Genomic DNA, 19422 nt, shown 5'->3' with positions numbered 1-19422 from the left:
CAATACATATCACATGTTTCATTATGAAGTTCATGTTGATTATCTCTGGTTTTGATCTTCCAACAGGAAACACGGGGAATTCGTTCCACATTGAACCAGTATTGGGGATCATCACTGTTGCACGTGACCTGGACTTGTCCAGCATTGGCCACTATGTTCTCACAGTCAGAGTCACAGACGGAGGCTCCCCCCCTCTCTCTACCACCACCATAGTGCGGATTGCTGTGACCCTTTCAGACAACGCTGGTCCAAAGTTCCCTCAGCCCGAGTACCAAGCTGAGATCACAGAGAATGCAGCAGTTGGGACATCGGTCACCACAGCAAGTGCAGTCAGTCAGTCTACGCTGACCTACAACATCAAGCAGGGAAATGCCGAGCGTGTTTTTCAGATTAACCAATACAGCGGAGTGATCACAACACAGAAGCCTCTGGACTTTGAGACAACAGCCTCTTACAACCTGATCATTCAGGCCACAAACATGGCAGGCATGGCCTCCAACGCTACTCTGCTGATCCAGGTGGTGGATGAGAACGACAACCCACCGGTGTTCCAGCTGCTTCACTACCGTGGCAGCATCAGTGAGGCGGCACCAGTCAACAGCGTGGTCCTCAACTCAGATGATTCACCTCTAGTGATCAAGGCCACTGATGCTGACCGCAACCAAAATGCCCTGTTGGTCTACCAGATCGTTGAGGACACTGCAAAATTGTTCTTCACGGTAGATTCAGGAACTGGCTCCATCAGAACCATTGCTAATCTGGACCATGAGACATTTTCCACCTTCCACTTCCATGTTCATGTGCGGGATAATGGTCAACCTCAGCTGACAGCAGACAGTCCAACTGAGGTCACAATAGAAGTGATTGACACAAATGATTCTCCACCTCATTTCACCCAGAATGCCTACGAAACTGTCCTGCTACTCCCCACCTATGTGGGAGTAGAAGCTTTGCAGGTTTCAGCCGTTGACCCAGACAAAGACGTCCCCACAGAGCTGACATACTCTCTGACTGATGGAGTCCTGGAGCACTTCACCATCAAACCCTCCAGTGGAGTCATCATTGTCAAAAACAACAACTTTTCCAAAGAACGTTTCCGCTTCAGCGTTAAAGTTTCCGATGGAAAATTCTCCAGCATGGCTCTGGTGACCATTCTTGTCAGAGAAGCTCTAGATGCTGGTCTCAGCTTCACTCACAGCATTTACTCCTCATCCATTCAAGAGAATGTATCAAATGTTACCAAAGTCGCTGTAGTCAACGCAATAGGAAACCGTCTCAATGAACCATTGAGGTACACCTTGTTGAATGCTGGTCGTTGGTTCAGGATCCGTCCCACATCTGGCGTGATCCAAACCACAGGCGTGCCCTTTGACCGCGAGGAGCAGGAGTTCTATGAGCTGGTGGTTGAGGCAAGAAGAGAGCATGACCGTCTGCACGTGGCCAGAGTCATGGTCAGAGTCCAGGTTGAGGACATAAATGATAATGTTCCTGTGTTTGTGGGGCTGCCGTATTATGCAGCAGTACAAGTAGAGGCTGAGCCAGGATCACCCATTTTCAGGGTCATGGCGGTCGATGGTGACAAAGGGATTAATGGAGAGGTGTCTTACTATCTCAAGGATGACCATGGTCATTTTGAGATCAACCAGCAGACAGGCGGAATCAGCCTCAAGCAGGCTTTTGAGTCAGACCTGTCCAATGTGGAGTACCAGATGGTGATATATGCTCGAGATAGTGGGTACCCGCGACTTTCATCGACTATAGAGTTCCCCATCACCGTCGTCAACAAAGCTATGCCTGTTTTTGACAAACCATTTTATTCTGTCTCTGTGAATGAGGATGTGGCTGTGCACACACCCATCCTTGGCATCAATGCCACAAGTCCTGAAGGTCAAAACATCATCTACACAATCGTTGACGGAGACCCATCTCTTCAGTTTGACATTGGGTTTGACACTGGAGTCATAATTGTTATCCACTCATTGGACTATGAAGCCGCATCATCTTACCACCTGACTATCAGAGCCACAGACTGCCTGACTGGTGCCCGTGCTGAGGTGGATGTTGACGTGGCCATCCTGGACGTGAATGATAACCCACCAATCTTCCAGAAAATGTCCTACAGGGTAGTTTTGTCTGAAACAGCCATGATTGGAACTCCAGCTCTTCAAGTTATTGCCAATGACAAAGATTCAGAGAAGAATAGCATTGTCCGTTACCAGATCTTCTCCAATGCACACAACAGCACAGACTACTTTCACATTGATACTAGCAGTGGATTAATCCTGACAGCTCGTATGCTGGACCATGAGCTGGTCCAGAAGTATGACTTCATTGTAAGGGCCACTGATAATGGCTTCCCCCCCCTGAGTAGTGAAGTATCAGTCGTAGTTATGGTGAATGACATGAACGACAACCCCCCAGTATTCAACCAGCTGCTGTATGAGGCATACGTGAATGAGTTAGCACCAAGGGGTCACTTTGTGACCTGCGTCCAGGCCTCAGACGCTGACAGCTCAGATTTTGACAGGTTGGAGTACAGCATTTTGTCAGGAAATGAAAGGATGAATTTTGCAATTGACAAGATGACCGGAATCATCACCCTGTCAAACAACAGAAAGCAGAGAATGGAAACAACCTACAACCTGAACGTTTCAGTATCTGATGGAGTGTTCACCAGCACCGCCCAGGTTCATATCAAGGTGCTGGGAGCCAACCTGTACAGTCCAGTGTTTGGACAGACTACATATGAAGCAGAGATAAGCGAGAACGCTGCTGTGGGCACCAAAGTCACCCAGGTAAGAGCTCCTGAAATTCACTCAGGGACAAACTTAGATCTCCTGATTCTGTAATTATAAAACACTTGTGTCTAAGAGGTTTTTTGTAATTCCAGGTGAAAGCAGCAGATGCAGACCCTGGAGTCTACGGTCACATCACATACTCCTTCATGAATGATGTGGGTAAAGACCAATTCAGCATTGATTCCAGTGGGAAGATCACTGCCGTAGAAAAGCTTGATCGCGAGGACCCAGCCAATAAAGACATTACTCTGACCGTGGCAGCCCAGGATTCAGGCGGACGAGGCTCTTACTGTACTGTCCAGGTCACATTATTGGATGATAACGATAATGCGCCTCACTTTCGTGCCACAGAGTACAGAGCTTCAGTCAAATCTGATGTAGCTAAAGGCTTTCTGGTGACACAGATTCAGGCTTATGATCCTGATGATGGTGTTAATGCCAAAGTGACATACTCACTGTACAGTGAGGCACACGTCCCAGTGGTGGACATTTTGGAAATTGACCCAGACAATGGTTGGATGGTGACTAAAGGAAGCTTCCGTCATTTGAGGAACTCTGTTTTATCTTTTTTTGTTAAGGCTGTGGATGGAGGAAATCCAGTACGACACTCTTTGGTGTCTGTCTACATCCATGTCCTCTCTCCAGACGCCTTCATTCCCTCCTTCAGCCAACAGCAGTATTTATTTACCATGCCAGAGGATACTCCCATAGGTTCATCCATTGGGACAGTGGGTCTCAATGTTCCCCCTGGACATACTGGACTCTCTGCCACCTTCGCGCTGGTTAACGGAGAGACCGGAGAAAATAATCAAGACATGGTGTTTGTGGTGGAAAAGCACACAGGTGTGATCAAGCTGGATAAGGCCTTGGACCACGAGGTGATCAAGACGTACCACTTCAAAGTGACCACCACAGTTCAACAGACTAAACTGGACTCTGTGATGTCTGTGGATGTTGAAGTCAAAGTTTTGGATCTCAATGACAACAAACCAGCCTTTGAGGCCAACTCCTATGAGGCCACTGTTATGGAGGGAATGCCCATCGGAACCACAATCATTCAGGTCCAAGCACTCGATCCAGACTCAGGAGCCAATGGGCAGGTCACTTACAGTCTTGGAGCCTTAATCCAGTCAGAGGGGGACTCAAACACTCTGAGTTCCACCTTCAGCATTGACTGCAACACAGGCTGGATCTCAACACACAAGGACCTGGACCATGAGACGAATCCATCCTACACATTCACAGTGGTGGCCTCAGATCTTGGTGAAACGCTCTCTCTTTCCAGCACCACGACTGTGACACTGGCTGTGTCAGACATCAACGACAACCCACCCAAGTTCCTGGAGATGCACTACTTTGGTTCGGTTCAGGAGAGCGACCCTCCAGGTGAAGTTGTGGCCGTGCTGAACACCAGAGACAACGACAGTTCTTCTGTGAACCGACAAGTCAGCTACCACATCACCAGTGAGTCTGTGCAGATATCTGTCATTGTGTCATTGTGTAAATTACTCTGATAAAAATCAGGAGCAGCTTCATGTTGTGACAGTAGACATTCCAGTGTGGAGCTGGGCTTAATATCACTGTGGCTGTTATTGTAGATCACCCAACTGTGTTGTCTTGTTGTAGTGTGTATTATTGGCCAGGTTTTGTGAGACTGATGACAGTCATCAGACTTGTTAATGCTCTGCTCTTGAATTCTGCTGCAACTGTGAATAAACATGAGAGGAAAAGTTGTTCACTAAATTAAAAGTGATGTAATTCACTTATATTCTGTAGTTGCCTTGAAACAACATTAATCTCTGAGAACCAGGCAGTTGATCCTGAAACAGTCTGTGATATTCACTCAGCTGCCGCTTCCAGAAGGCACGAAAAAGACAATAGCTTCAAACATGAAAAGATTGAGGCTCATCTGAAAAAACTGAATTTTAACTTTGAAGATGTTAACATTGAAATTCACATAGGCAGAGATGGACAACTGCTGTTACACAAAGACTCACAACATGAACCTGCATCAGAGGAGAAGCGGGAAATGAAATAAAGCAGGTGAACACTTGAGATGCATTAATGTATTTAACAGATCAAAAAACAGACTTTGCTGATTGGCTGTCGGCTCGTTGATAATGAAGTCAGGACCCCAAAGGAGCCGGAGACACAAAAACATGCACAACTAATGAAACTCATTTAATAGGTAGAAAATCCTCCTCATGGTGCAGTAATAAGTCTGAGGCCGTCTCAGTCTGACAGAAGAGTAATGTGACCTTATAAGTGGAAGCCAAGGAAGAAGAGACACCAAAACAGAAGAAACACAAAGGCCTGTTTAAAACACAGACAAATGTGACCTTTCCCCTGACAAGCACAAGCATTCATTCATCTAGAAGTTTCTTGGAAAACCTGGAAAACTGTTGGCCAGGTCATCTTGGAAATTAATGAAAAGGGAAAATATTGAAAATAGAGAATTTTAAATAAACTGCTGTCGGTTTGTTTGTCTGTGAACGCACAATGAGATCACATGACTTGCTCCAGGTTGGATGATTGACAGCTGAAGAGTCAATGATTAGTTTGTAATTTTGGAGTCACTGTTAGCATGTGTCCTGCTAGCTTATGTCTTATGAGGCTAAATGTGGTTCAAAAGGAGCTGAAGTTTCAATTGTTGGTTTGTTGATTAGGGTTGAATAATAATCAATAATCAATGCCATGAAAGGGAGTTAATTATATGTTAGCCACTACCTAAATACTCACTCCCACCCCGCCTTGCCTCACTGACCGCAAATGATTGTAATGAAATAATAATTCTTCAAGTTAAGACACACCTGTGTGTGTGTGTGTGTGTGTGTGTGTGTGTGTGTGTGTGTGTGTGTCTAGGTGGGAACTACCGGGGTGTGTTTGCTCTTGGTCTGGTTCAAGGTGAATGGAAAATGTATGTGAAGGGGCAGCTGGACAGAGAAGAACATAATATCTACATCATCAATGTCACCGCCAGCGACGGACTCTTTGTTTCTCAGGCAACGGTGGAAATCACAGTGATTGACAACAATGACAACAGTCCGACCTGTGACCAGGTGAGGAGGGAAAAGCTAATGTTGTCAAAGAGAAATTCAACAAAGACAATAAATGTTAGCTTTGACTGTCTGTCTGTCTGTGTGTGTCTGTTTGTAGGCTGTGTACTCTGCCTCTGTCCCAGAGGATATCCCAATCAACAGCATCATGCTGAGAGTCGGAGCCACAGATGCAGACGTGGGTGTCAGCTCCTGGATCCAGTTTTCCTTACATGGTCCAGGATCTCAGGACTTCACCATGGATCCAGACTCTGGTACTGATGTCATGTGACCTTCAACGTGATTAGACAGTCAACACTGACGCTCCCCTGTGACAATGCAGTCACCCAGTCATGATCTAATCTGAGTCATACTCTCACTGATCTTTACCTGTCCAGGTGAGGTGAAGTCATCCGTGATCCTAGACCATGAGAAGACACCCAGTTACCATCTGGTCGCCCAGGCAACAGACGGTGGTGGGAGGTGGTGCTGCGCCGAGGTTCGGCTCACAGTGACAGACGTGAATGACAACCCGCCCATCTTCACCCTGTCTCAGTACACAGCCAGTGTCTATGAGGACACACCCACCAAGGCTCAGCTGACCCGAATCCAGGCCATCGACCCTGATGAAGGTAGGACCAGGACTGTGTGTCTGTGTTACTGCATGTTACTGTGTGTGACTGTCTGGGACTGTGTGTTACTGTGTGTTACTGTGTGTGTGTGTGTGTGTGTGTGTGTGTAGCAGGACCGGGTCGGACAGTTTCTTACTTTCTGGTCGACTCAGCCGGAGATTCCTTCTCCATCGACGCATCGTCCGGCGTTGTGGCATTAGAGCGTGTCCTTGACCGTGAGGTCCAGTCAGCCTATCAGATCACGGTTCGTGCCTCTGACCAGGGTTTGCCGCAATCTCTCTTCTCACTGGTTAACATCACCATCACTGTGCTGGATATCAACGACAACCCACCTGTGTTTGAGCGCCGTGATCACCTGGCGACTGTGCCGGAGGACGTGGGTGTGGGCACCGAGGTCCTGAGGGTTTACGCTGCCAGCAAGGACATCGGGACTAATGCTGAGATTACATACAGCATTCGGTCCGGCAATGAACACGGGAAGTTCAGCATCCACCCACTGACTGGTGAGCACGCACCAATCAGCCGCCATGCCCCTCTGTCACATGGTCCACTTTACTCCCTGGACCGAAAGTGAAACCACAACCTTTAACTCCGTCAAACAGTTGTTAGATTTGAGATTTGACAGTATTTTCTTGTGATGAATGAAATTGTCCTCCGTCCTTCACTTGTCTCTCTCTGCTTCCCATTTCTTTGTCGCCTTCAGGTGCCATCTTAGTTGCACAGGTTCTGGACTATGAGACCTGCAGGGACTACTTCTTGACCGTGGAGGCCTGTGATGGCGGCACGCCACCGCTGAGCGCCATCACCACAGTCAACATAAACCTGACCGATGTCAATGACAATGCGCCCATGTTCAGCTGTGACCTCTACAGCGCTGTAGTGTCAGAGGACGCCACCATTGGAGAATCTGTAGTCCAGGTCAGTCCAGGATCAAGTCTCTTTGGAAGACTGGAAACTACGATCTTATTAAAGGTTCATGAAATGCATGCTAACGATGACAGTTGGTGTTTGTGTCTGTTTGTAGCTGGTAGCGGAGGACGTGGACACTCAGCTTAATGCTGAAGTTCTTTACTCCATCGTCAGTGGAGACAGAGACAACCAGTTCTTCATCGACCCATTGAGTGGAGTCATCAGGGTCAACAAGCAGCTGGATCGGGAGAGTGTGAGGACACACACAGACACACACATTGAGACACACTAATTGTCTGCCCGATGTGATGCCATGGGATAACCTCGCTGACCTTAGCTGTCTTCCAGGTTCCCAGCTATTCTCTGGCCATCAGAGCTCTGGACGGTGGAGCCCCCCCCATGTCATCCACTGTCATGGTCAACATAGACATCTCTGACATCAACGACAACCCTCCCATGTTCTCCCCGGCCAATCTGACCACTGTCATACAGGTGAATGTCCCGACTCCTCTGGATCAAAGAGATGACGTAGGGACATGGTCACATCACCACTACTCAGACTTCTTCATTGAGATATTAAAATAAAGGAAGCACTGAACGCCAAAAAAAAACAGGTGTGGCCTATTTGTCAGTTGGAGTGGGCAGAGCCTGTATGAAACATCTAAGGAAGTTAACGTCATGAACTGCTTAGATTTATCTAAGCTTAGCTATTAATGTTGGCTAGCAGCAGCTCTCGATGCCACCTGTTGCGTAAAGTGTCGTCATGATGTGGTATCTCCTCCCCCAGGAAAACAAGCCCATTGGCACCAGCATCCTGCAGTTGTCAGTCATCGATCTGGACTCCTCCCACAACGGCCCACCCTTCAACTTCCGCATCCTGTCGGGAAACGAAGGTGGAGAGTTTGTGCTAGAGAAGGATGGAACCCTGCTGGCCAATCAGGTGTTCAGGAGGGAGCTGGCCACCGAATATGTCATTCAGATACAGGTGGAGTAAGACTGACCGCACAACCACACGATGAGCAACAACAACACAACGATGAAAAATTAAACCCACAATCACACAGTTTGACTCATTAAGAATGAAGTTCACCTGTAATTAGTCATAGCTGATTGTAGCTACATAACCGAGTGGCAGAGATGAGTCTTATGACACATGACAACTTCCTGTATGACGTTGATGATAATTACTGATGATAAAAATTGTATTAAGCCTGTGTCCTGTCCCCCCCCAGGTGACGGACTCAGGTAAGCCCCGCCTCTCCTCCACCTGCACGCTGACGGTCAGGGTGATCGAGGAGAGTCTCCACCGGCCGGTGGCCTTCCCATTGGAGGTCCACATCGTCACGATGGAGGATGAGTTTCCAGGAGGAGTGATTGGCCAGTTGCATGCCACCGACGCCGACCCTTATGACGCGCTGACCTTCGGCCACGCCCCTCCAGCCCAACGCAGCCTCTTCAAGATCAGCCCTCGGGACGGGAAGATCATCGCCCTGGGCGGCCTGGACGCCGGCACGTACTCCCTGAACGCCAGCGTCAGCGACGGCCGCTTTGCTGTGCCCGTGCCCGTGAGCGTGCACGTGGAGCAGGCCACCCCGGAGATGCTGCGTGAGGCGGTGACAGTACGCTTTGAGAGCGTGGCGCCACGAGACTTCGTAGCGCTGCACCTGCGGAGCCTGCTGCGGGTTCTGCAGCGAGCCGCCGCGTCGCAGCAGCGGGACGCGCTGCGCCTGCTCAGCCTGCAGCCGGTGGGCGGAACGCAGCAGCTGGACGTGCTGGTTGCAGTGGAAACGGCGGGAGGCGGCTACTACAAAGCGGCCTACGTCACTCAGAAACTGAGCGCGTCGCGGCGGCAGCTGGAGGAGGTGCTCAGGGTGTCGGCCATCTTGGACAAGAACTGCTCAGGCCTGGAATGCCGCGGGGCGCAGTGCGAACAGACCATCGTTCTGGACTCTCACAACCTGGTCACCTACAGCACTCCGCGGGTCAGCTTCGTGTCGCCCCGCTTCCACCGAACTTCCCGCTGCACCTGCAACGGTGAGGCCTTCTATTCTCACTGTTCCACTGATCCAGGTCCGAACCCAGACCCAGATCGTTCCATGTGTTTATATTTCAGCTGAGAGAACACCTGGAGTTTGACAAAAGTCCAGGTGGAGGGCTGTGTCACCTTTGTTTTGTTGTGACATCACAAAGTCGCAGAAGTCCTGACGGCTGGTTTTAAGGTTCAGTTTCTGAATCCAGACTGTGAGGGTTTCACTAAGGACTGGATAAATATAACACCTGGACCAGGTTTACAATCAGAGACCACAGGGAGGTCAACTTTAGACCGTGTGGACCTAGTGGGCGTAAAGCTTCTTCCTCTGCTCTGATTCATTTCATGCACATTCATACTGAGGAAAATGAGACACTCACTCACTCACTCACTCATTTTCATCTGCTTTATTCGTATCTGGGTCGTGGGGCTGCTGGAGCCAATCCCAGCTCACATTGGGCAAGGGGTGGGTTACACCCTGGATAGATCGCCAGTCGCCAGTCCATCGCAGGGCCAACACACAAGGAGACACACAACCACTCATGGGTCAGGGTTAGGGGTTAAACTATACATGCATGTCTTTGGACAGTGGGAGGAAACTGGAGTATCCGGAGGAAACTCGCAGAGACACGGGAGAACATGCAAACTCCGCACAGAAACTACTGAACCCACAACCTTCTTATTGTGGGGTGACATTGCTAACTACTACGACACCGTGCTGCCAGAGAATGAGACAGATTTGATTATATTGACACTTTAGTGGAACTGTTTTTATTATATATTTTCCTCTTGTGTTGCACATTGCATTGTTTGTTTGTTTATTTGAGGTTGTTTGTGTCTCAGGAGTAAAGACCAATAATCCCCAATCACGTTCAGCTTCAAATAAATGTGTGTTTCCAGATGCCAGCTGTGCGGTCCTGTCAGAACAGTGTGAGGAGCAGCCGTGTCCTGCAGACATGCAGTGTGTCTCAGTGGAGGCCACCAGAGGACGCTACGCCTGCCAGTGTCCCCCGGGCAAGCTGGGGGAGTGTGCAGGTGAGTGTGTTTGATCAGACTCATGCAATGACAACTTTTAAGTGAATCAGCTCATGACTTGTTTACGCTCACCCCTCTCCAACTCCCCACCTGTCTACCTGTCCGCCTCCCTACCTGTCCATCTGTCTACCCCTCTCCAACTCCCCACCTCCCTACCTGTCCACCTGTCTACCCCTCTCCGACTACCCACGTGTCCACCTGTCCACCTGTCTACCCCTCTCCGACTACCCACTTGTCCACCTGTCCACCTGTCCGCCCCTCTCCACCTCCCGACCTGTCCACCCCTCTGGGTGCAGGACACTCGTCTCTGAGTTTTTCAGGCAACAGCTACATCAAGTACAGACTGTCAGAGCGACTGCAGCTGGAGCTGAAGCTGAGTCTGAGGATCAGGACTCTGCAAAGCCGAGGGATAATCATGTACACACACACCGAGCCCTGCACCGTACTGAAGGTATACACACACTATTGAACATTTGATGTAACTATAATATACAAATACATGTACGTGTGTGTGTGTGTGTGTGTGTGTGTGTCCGCGTGCGCACAGTTGGAGGATGGGAAGCTGTGGTTCCAGCTGGCCTGTGGCCTTGGCGGCAGCGACAGTCCTGCCATGTTGGGTATATCTGGGCGGCGGGTCAGTGATGGCGGCTGGCACACGGTGGCTCTGGAGCTGAACAGGAACTTCAGCAGCTTGGCGCTCGACGACAGCTACGTTGAACAGCGCCGCGGACCGCCGTTCATCCCACCGCTGCCCCCGGACAGAACCATCTATTTCGGAGCGCTGGTCAGTCCACAAGCAGGTTTTGGGGGTGGAGGCCATGTTAGCTCCTCGTCCCTTTTTATCATGTGTCATCAGTGTAGAAGAGGGTGTGTGACCTCTGACCTCCAGATGAGCTCAGCTGTTCCTCCATCAGCTTGCTTTTTGTGATTACATCATGTCTAAGAGTCACAGTGGTGAAATACAGCAGAGGTTCATACACTTGGTCAAACTTCATATACCCAAACACAAAGTTACAGCAACTGCACTCAACGGGGGGGGGCACAGTCTGGGATCTGCTTAGGGACCTGGAGAACAATCAGGCATCTACATCAGCTGGTCTGGGGTCAGATCAGTTGGACTGGGTCCTTATGGTTCCGCAGGAAACAAGAGGAATCTTCATTACACACTAAACTAAACTACATTTTTTTAGAGCCAACTTTGAAATAAGAGTCTGACTATGGGGATTGAGCTGTGTCCCTGGTCTGGTGGATCCCAGGACTGAGTAGGTCTCTGTTTTCTCCCTGCAGGTGCAGCACCCGAACTCCCGTGGCCTCCTGGACTCCCAGAAGGACCCACGGGTCCTAGATGGGTTTCAGGGCTGCCTGGACTCTGTGATGCTGAATAACAATGAGCTGCCATTGCAGAACAAGCGCTCGCATTACGCTGAGGTGGTGGGTTTGACGGAGCTGAAGCTCGGCTGCATCCTGTTCCCAGACGCCTGTCTTGGAATGCCATGCCGCAATGGTGCCACCTGCACCAGCCTGCCCTCTGGTGGTGAGTGCAGGACCTGCAGAGTCCTTACAATCCATTTCCAGTTTTTATCCAACAGAACCAGATGTAGGGTCTACTTTTTAGTGGATTAACCCATATTTAGGAAGGTGGTGCTAAATAAAGTACAGTGTGGTGATGATGATGATGAAGAACAGAAACTGAATCAGCAGCAGGTCCCAGACAAGAGGTTTTTGAGCTGGACTGTGATTGTGTTTGTCTGTCCTCATTGCGTGTTTCCTGTGTGTAGGGTTCTCTTGCATTTGTCCCCCCCAATTCACTGGTATACGCTGTGAGCTGGAGATGACAGCGTGTGTCCCTAACCCGTGTCAGAATGGCGGTGTCTGTAAGGCGATTGGTAACGCCTTCCTGTGCAGCTGCCGGAGAGGATTCATGGGCCTGACGTGAGTTAGAGACCAGATGCACCTGAGCTGATCTTAAAGGGCCAGTTCTGTTTCCTCTTCGGCAGTAACCTAATTTCCTGTTGCTCAGTAGACTAGAGACAGATGTCTGTCCTTGTGTAGGTTTTCCTCTGATCCAGCAGGCTTTGGTAGTCTGAGCTCTCCTCCCTCCATCCTGCAGGTGTGAGGAAGATGTCAACGAGTGTGACCGCAGTAATCCGGAGGGTGAGTGTGAAAACAGCGGCGTCTGCGTCAACACTCACGGCTCCTTCTACTGTAACTGCACAGCAGGCTTTGTGGGCCAGCGCTGTGGCCTGCGTCCTGTCGTTGTCCCCAACATGCAGGCGGGTCATGCCATGGTTGGAAAAGAGGAGCTAATTGGTATTGCTGTGGTTCTATTCGTCATCATCACCCTCATCATCCTCTTCATCGCGTTCCGTAAGAAAGTCTTCCAGAAGAACTACTCACGGAACAACCTGTCGCTGGTGCAGGACCCGGCCACAGCGGCGCTGCTCAACAAGGCCAACGGAGTCCAGTTTAAGACCTTGCACTGTGGCCCGGGGGACCCCCTCAATCTGTACTCAGACTCAGGGCTGGGATCCAACCTGGTGGGGGGCGGTGGGATGATGGGACCTCCGCAAGTTCCTGTGAGGCCCATGGCGTACACGCCCTGTTTCCAGGGAGACCCACGCTCCACACTGGAGAAGATGGTGGACGGGCGCAGCGTAGAGCACACAGAGATGAGTACCTTCCACCCTGAGTCCCCAAGGATACTGTCAGGAACCACCAGGAGGGGGGTGGTGGTCTGCAGCGTGGCCCCCAACCTTCCGCCAGTGTCGCCCTGCCGCTCTGACTGTGACTCCATACGCAAGAGCCCGTGGGACGGCGACGAGGGTGAGTAATGTTTCCTGAAAGACCCAATAAAAATAGAATAGATTTCAGGGTACCATCAGAGAATCTGGGTGAGACCTGAGGCGGCGCTTGCCCTCAACCTGAACCTTTACCCCACATGGCCCTTGTACAGGTCTCCTCCACATTTGGTATCTCACATGATAAAAACTGGTCTGCCTCTGAGTCCTTACCCGGTCTTTCCAACAGGGAAGATGGTGGACATGGCAGAGGAAGTCACGTGTTTCTCAGGGAGCAACAAAGGCAGCAACTCGGAGGTCCAATCGCTGAGCTCCTTCCAGTCCGACTCCTGCGATGACAACGGTGAGACCAGTACTCTCAGATCCTCTGTGATCTGTCAGGGCTTTACTTTGAAAAGTCTGTTCATGGATCAATGAGAAACTGTCAGGTCGTGCTGTGGTGGGTGGGTGGGTGGGTGGGGGGGGGGGGGGGTGTCCTACTTCATGGCCACACTGTTACCATAGAAACACACCAATAACAAGGCAGTTCAGACTGATCTCCAGACCTTCTGGACTGGGTAAAGGTCTTCATTAGAAGTCCAGATGTCATCTTGGTTATGAAATGCTCTGAGGTCATCATGCGACTGGGGAGTTCCCAGAATCCTCCTGGGGCAACCATGGGGCCTATCAAGAGTTTGACCTCTAACCTGAGGGCAGGAAACACCTGTACCTGAGCAGAAGTCATGTCATCACACTGGCCAGCTTCATTAATGAGGTAGGAGGAGCTCAGCTGAGGGAAGTGGACTGATCCAGATCAGATAGGTCCACGTCATTTAGGGTTCATCAGGTCCTTACTTTACTGATTCTACAAGACACTATGATCAAGAGAAACCTGTAAATACTTAAGTGAACATTTGAAGGAAGCAGATTGCAGAAGCCTTAAGGTTTTTGGAGCCATTTTTAAGGAATTCTTAACTTGGTGTTTTGGTCTTCAGATCTCAGGAAACCACAAAGTGCTGGTTCAGCTACAGTCTGGACTTACTCACTCTCTGGTCCTTGCTGGGTTTCTCTCATTGATGTCAGACTGCAGACCTGTGGGCCTCACACTGTGGTGCTGCTGGTCCTGGTCTCTGTGCTGGAGCTGTGTGTTTACTTTTCTTTCATCCTCATTTCATCGTGCTATTGTTTTTATTTGCAGTCCATATTTTTCTTTCAGACCCATCATGAGTTGGAGCGTCTGCCTCCCCCCCCGATCATCAGCTGATTTGATGATGTCACATGACCACTGTCAAGGACTCAGATGTTTCAGTGTTGTTTTTTTGTTTGTTTGTTTTGTCTTTTATGTTCTTCTGTTCTCGTGTGTCTGAGGCTGATTTTATTTGCTCAGTGAAGTCGAACATTCAGACTCAGTGAAGCCTGATGTCGTGAGGGGTGTGGGGGGTTGGCAGGGGGGGCACCATGATGAACATCTCTCACTTTGAATGACCGTTTCAAAACTTCTCTCCTCCTTCTCTCCCTCCACAAGCCTCCATAGTGACTGTCATTCGACTGGTCAATGATGCAGTCGACACAATCGAGAGTGAAGGTACCATGTTTCATCCCTTTGTGTCCACTGTCCCACCCGCCATCTGTTTCTTCTACCTCAGCTACACTCAGTCACTGACGATTACCCATGATCCACTGGGAGCCAATAGTTGGCAGGTCAGGAGATGATGTCTCCACCTATTCCTGTTGGCTCCCAGTGGCTCATGATTAGTTTTTAATTTTTTAAATTAGTCAGCTCAGAAGCCCAGTTCACAAGGACTGACTTGAAGGTCCGCACAGTCTAAAGATAGATGTTAGATGTCCATGGTTTTTGGTTCCCTACAAAAGTGAGAATATGGACCTTGCATATAAATTTTGGTCCTTTTTAATATATCAAGCATTTCACACAGACACTTGCAGTCCAACACTAAAGACCTCTGTTCTGTTCTTCCATCTGACAGTGTCAGTCATGGACCAAGGTCAAACCTACAACAGAGGTGACTACAAGAACCTCCCCCTCAATCATATCCATCTCTCTCTCTCTCTCTCTCTCTCTCTCTCTCTCTCTCTTTTTTTTTTCACCCAAGGAGTAGACAAAATAATTTAGATGGATAATTTATTTAATAATCTTCAAATAGTATAAAGTACTCGTGTGTTTGGTTGATGGCAAATGATGCCAATTAGTTTTTAGCCTAATGAGCCACTGACCTGAGATTGAAATCAAACCACCAGCATCACAGCAGTCTGCTGGTCTGGTCTGGTCTTCTTGACTCAGCCAAAGCAGGACCAGGACTTGTTGTTGGATCTGTTCATGTCAACAGAATGACAGAATCTGTGGATTCAGTTAGGGCTGATCCTTCAGGACTCTGACCTGAACTGAACCCAGGATGTATATCAAGACAACACCCCCCCCACCCAGTAGGACTAGCTCACTGTTGGCAGCCTGATAACCTGCATAGCTCTTTTGACAGGAACTAGCATGTTAGCTGCTAGCAGTTAGCAGCTCTGGGAGTCCTGAGGAGGTTCAAGTGAATCTGCCCAGAGAGTAAAAAGAGGACTAACACTGATCTGGTCAGACATCCCAGATCCTTTGGTGACTCAGACTGAAATACAAATAATGTTGTAATCTTCCAGAGCTGAGACCAGATCCTGAGTTTGTGGGACAATTCATATCATAAAGCACATCTATTTTGACTGAAAGTATTTTGTCTACTCCCTCTTTTTACCTAAACCCCCCCATCATCAGCTTTTCCCCTCCCCAAGTCTGAACTTCGTGGATGTGTCATTTGATGCCTCACCTCCTCACCCTCTGCCTGCTATCTCTCACCTTCTGTTTCATCACCTCCAGCTCAGTGATTCTGTTGAACCAGTTTGAAGCTTTCAGCCTTCAGTCTTCAGACAGTTTCTGCTCTTCTGTTTTGGTGCTTTTTGGTTTGTCATTGCTCTGTGAAGTGAGACCTCCCTCAGCTCAGTTCAACCTCAGCTCGTGGTTGATTGTCTTCTTGGTCAGTCCAACCTTTTGTGATGTGAACCATCGGTGTGATCTGTCAGTGGATCATTGGCTCCTCTGCCCCTCAGTTTACTGGACCAGAGAACTGGTCCAGGTCCAGCTCCTGTTTTTAACTGAGCTGAAACACAAACGGACGGTAACATGCACATCCTCAGATTATTTCCAGCACAGTGAATGCTGGGATAGGTGGATCTTGCATGGGCCAATGTGTCCCCAGATTTACTGAGGTGGTACCAGGGCGATGAGCTGACGACCCCCTGACTGACACAACCCCCTGCTGTCTGGAGAATCCCTCTAACATCCTGATGTCATGGCTGAAAGTGTTCATGATGACCTCAGCATGCTGTGACCCTCACAGACTCCTGTTGTGCATGCCATCCCCTCCAGAGTCCTAACATGTTTTCTGAATAGGTTATGCTGTGCCATGTTCTTGGCCTTCGACTTCTGACCTGTGTGTTGTCCCTGTATCTGCCTGGTGGTCCCTGTCGACCTAACGGTTCTGTTGATGTCCACCTTGTGTTATGACTAACTCCTCCCCCCACTCCTGTCCAGCCTATCACTGGGACACGTCTGACTGGATGCCAAACACCAGATTGTCGGATATCGAAGAGATGCCGGGCTATGAGGCAGGTCCTGGTGCCGATGCAGCCCGTACAGGTCACCCCCACCTTGGAGGAAGCACCCGTGAACTGGAGTCAGACTACTATTTAGGGGGCTATGACATCGACAATGATTACCCCCCACCCCATGAGGAAGCGTTCCTGAGTCAAGACCAGCTCCCTCCTCCGCTGCCAACAAGTGAGGACTACCCTGAGCCCTACACGCCACTGCCCCCCAACCCCCCAGTCTCTAAGGAGAGCACTCTAAGCTCCGGTAGCACCGGCCATCACAACACCAGGCCACACTTCCACCCCAGCCAATACCTGCCCCCCCACCAGCTGCCCCTTGGTGAGGCACCACATGGGGACTCAAGCTCCTGTGGGGTAACCCCAGGAAATGGAGACACTGACGACTCGGTGTCACTGAATATGCGACTGTCGGTTGGAGCGTCATCAACATCAGACGTCTCAGCGCCCTGCGCACTGGATGACTGCAGCGACTTCGACAGTATGGACGAGCTTCGTCGTGGGGTGACCATCATCACAGACTCACAGCAACAAACTGAGGTGTGATTGGTGGACCAGGACCAACATCAGCAATCTGGAACCACAATGTTAGAGCTGCATCTAACAAAGAAGAACTGTCCTCCCAGCAGCTCAGTCCACTAAGGGAGTGATAGTTTGACAAAACCATGACCCATAGACTGTTGTCAGGGCAGAGCTGTTCTGTTCGCAGAGGGCATCATGTGTAAAGTGAGGAGCAGAAGGGAGAGAATGTGAATGAGAAGTTCAGGGGAGACTGAGATTTACAGACAAGTTAGCTGAAATGTAAATGAGAAGGGATAATCATGGAAGTGAGTTTGGCTCATGGGACCATTTCTTTTTAAAGATGCACCTCGTTTTCCCCTTTTCCTCCTCGGATTTGTAAACTTTGTAATGTCCAAGCTTGTACAGACTTTGTAAAATTGTTCAGACAGGTGAATAAGAATGAAGCAATGTTCAGGCTACATTTCAGAAAGTCATGTTTTTGTTTTGTGGAATGTGCCCCCGTCTCTGCCCACAATCTCCAATGTGCCATCAACTGATTGATCTGCCATCTTCGTTTTTTATGCCAAGGAGGTTGAGAGCTCCTGCAGCTGCTGGTGGGTCTGAACACCTGTTAGGATCGATCTCTAGACATAAACCTCAAATTTTAATATCGCTAAAAGGGTTAGGATCTGGGTTTAATTCCAGTGGTCCTGGGTCCTACCTGTGTGGAGCAATCTGAAGACGTACACCTGTCAGTGAGCTGGTGACTGTAAATTGGCCGGGCATCCGGCAATGGACAGGTGGCGTGTCCAGTGTAGACCTCTCCCTCACCTGATGTCAGCAGGGGTTGGCTCCGCCCCCTGATCCTGACAGATGGGTGTGAATAATGTGAACCAGCAGCTCTCAGACTCTTATCCTCCAGCTTTGTGGAAATGCTTTATCTTTGTTGCATTTGTGTTTTGGTTTTGTGTTCTGATGTTTCTGATAAACTCCAGCAGCTGATGAATGTTTGTCGCTGCAGCCTCAGTCTTCTTAAACGATGATGTAAGTTCAGATGAACATCAGCTGTTCTTCTCCTCGTGTTTGATCGGATTAATGTACTTGCACATTATTTCTAAGAAGCCATGTGGGGCAGCCATATTACATCCCAGCATTTCCTGTTTCTTTGTGCCATCTTCCAAATGCCCTTGGACACAACTCCGCGGTGCTGTCTCCATGGACATGGTGTGGCAGTGATGCAGACCATCTTCGTCCCTGACCTTCTTGAGCCGTCCATTTGTAAAGGATGTTTGTGCTGAACTCTGTACAGTGTATAGCCACATTGTTGAAAGCAGATTTTGTAGATATGGAATTATGACCCTGAATAGCCATTGGTTCTTCAGATGTGATGATACGAGACCGTCAACCATTTCACATCGGTCCTCCTCTGTCACTGAATCTTTGCTAAAAGTTCTGTTTCTTATGTTTGCTTTTTTTATTTTTATTTTGAATGTCATTTAAATATTTTAGGTGAATTATGCACAGTTTCAGGACCAGATATGACATGAAAAACTGTTTAGCATTTTGTTTTTATGGGAATGAGGGAATGTTTTGTGTTTCCTTCATCAGAAATGTTTGTGTAAACCTTTAATGTTGTGTTCAGGTCTCTGTTCTCAGAGGCATCAGGCTGTCAAACAAACGTCCCAGAAACGTGAGTGTTTTGTTTTTTGTTTTTTTTTTTAATTATTATTATTCAGTGCAGAAAATAAAAAAGTACTTGCTCACCACCTTAGCTGTTGTGAATGTCCTCTGAAGCAGCAGTGAATGGTTCTAAATGGATGTTTTCCTCGGTGTTCCCTCAGCTTCTCCAGCTTCCTCCCTTCGATCTGCAGGTGAAACATCTGATTCACATAACCTCTAAACATCAAAACTACTCATTCTCATTTTGAATAAAAGTTTATTCACATGCCTCTGTGTCACTGTAACCGAGTTGTGCATGTGTAATAATCAGCTCCACCAGCAGGAGGTTCAACCAATCTGTGCAGGATTTAGTCCACCTGGAAACTC

General features: G+C 49.0%; 1 protein-coding gene across 3 annotated transcripts in view; it reads left to right on the top strand.

The window, feature by feature from the left end:
* Positions 1–19142, top strand: part of fat3a (FAT atypical cadherin 3a) — a 51012-nt gene extending 31870 nt beyond the window's left edge. Inside the window, exons 10-30 of one of the 3 annotated variants that reach the window (XM_029516865.1) lie at positions 67–2795; positions 2891–4262; positions 5661–5857; positions 5955–6108; positions 6232–6465; positions 6579–6968; positions 7169–7383; positions 7490–7627; positions 7723–7866; positions 8162–8359; positions 8607–9408; positions 10304–10438; positions 10735–10889; positions 10986–11222; positions 11726–11972; positions 12217–12370; positions 12549–13261; positions 13466–13579; positions 14741–14800; positions 15201–15236; positions 16802–19142. In XM_029516865.1, the coding sequence (XP_029372725.1) occupies positions 67–2795; positions 2891–4262; positions 5661–5857; positions 5955–6108; positions 6232–6465; positions 6579–6968; positions 7169–7383; positions 7490–7627; positions 7723–7866; positions 8162–8359; positions 8607–9408; positions 10304–10438; positions 10735–10889; positions 10986–11222; positions 11726–11972; positions 12217–12370; positions 12549–13261; positions 13466–13579; positions 14741–14800; positions 15201–15236; positions 16802–17421 (9044 nt within the window). In that variant the 3' untranslated portion in view covers positions 17422–19142. Of the gene's footprint in view, positions 1–66; positions 2796–2890; positions 4263–5660; positions 5858–5954; positions 6109–6231; positions 6466–6575; positions 6969–7168; positions 7384–7489; positions 7628–7722; positions 7867–8161; positions 8360–8606; positions 9409–10303; positions 10439–10734; positions 10890–10985; positions 11223–11725; positions 11973–12216; positions 12371–12548; positions 13262–13465; positions 13580–14740; positions 14801–15200; positions 15237–16801 lie in introns of all 3 variants that reach the window. The other 2 variants (XM_029516864.1, XM_029516866.1) reach the window with 2 other exon arrangements.
* The last annotated feature ends 280 nt before the right edge of the window (positions 19143–19422 follow it).

The sequence above is a fragment of the Echeneis naucrates genome, chromosome 13, assembly GCF_900963305.1.
Source record: "Echeneis naucrates chromosome 13, fEcheNa1.1, whole genome shotgun sequence".
NCBI lineage: Eukaryota > Metazoa > Chordata > Actinopteri > Carangiformes > Echeneidae > Echeneis > Echeneis naucrates.
Note: the sequence above shows the minus strand (reverse complement) of the source record. Positions and strands in the feature narration are given on the sequence as shown.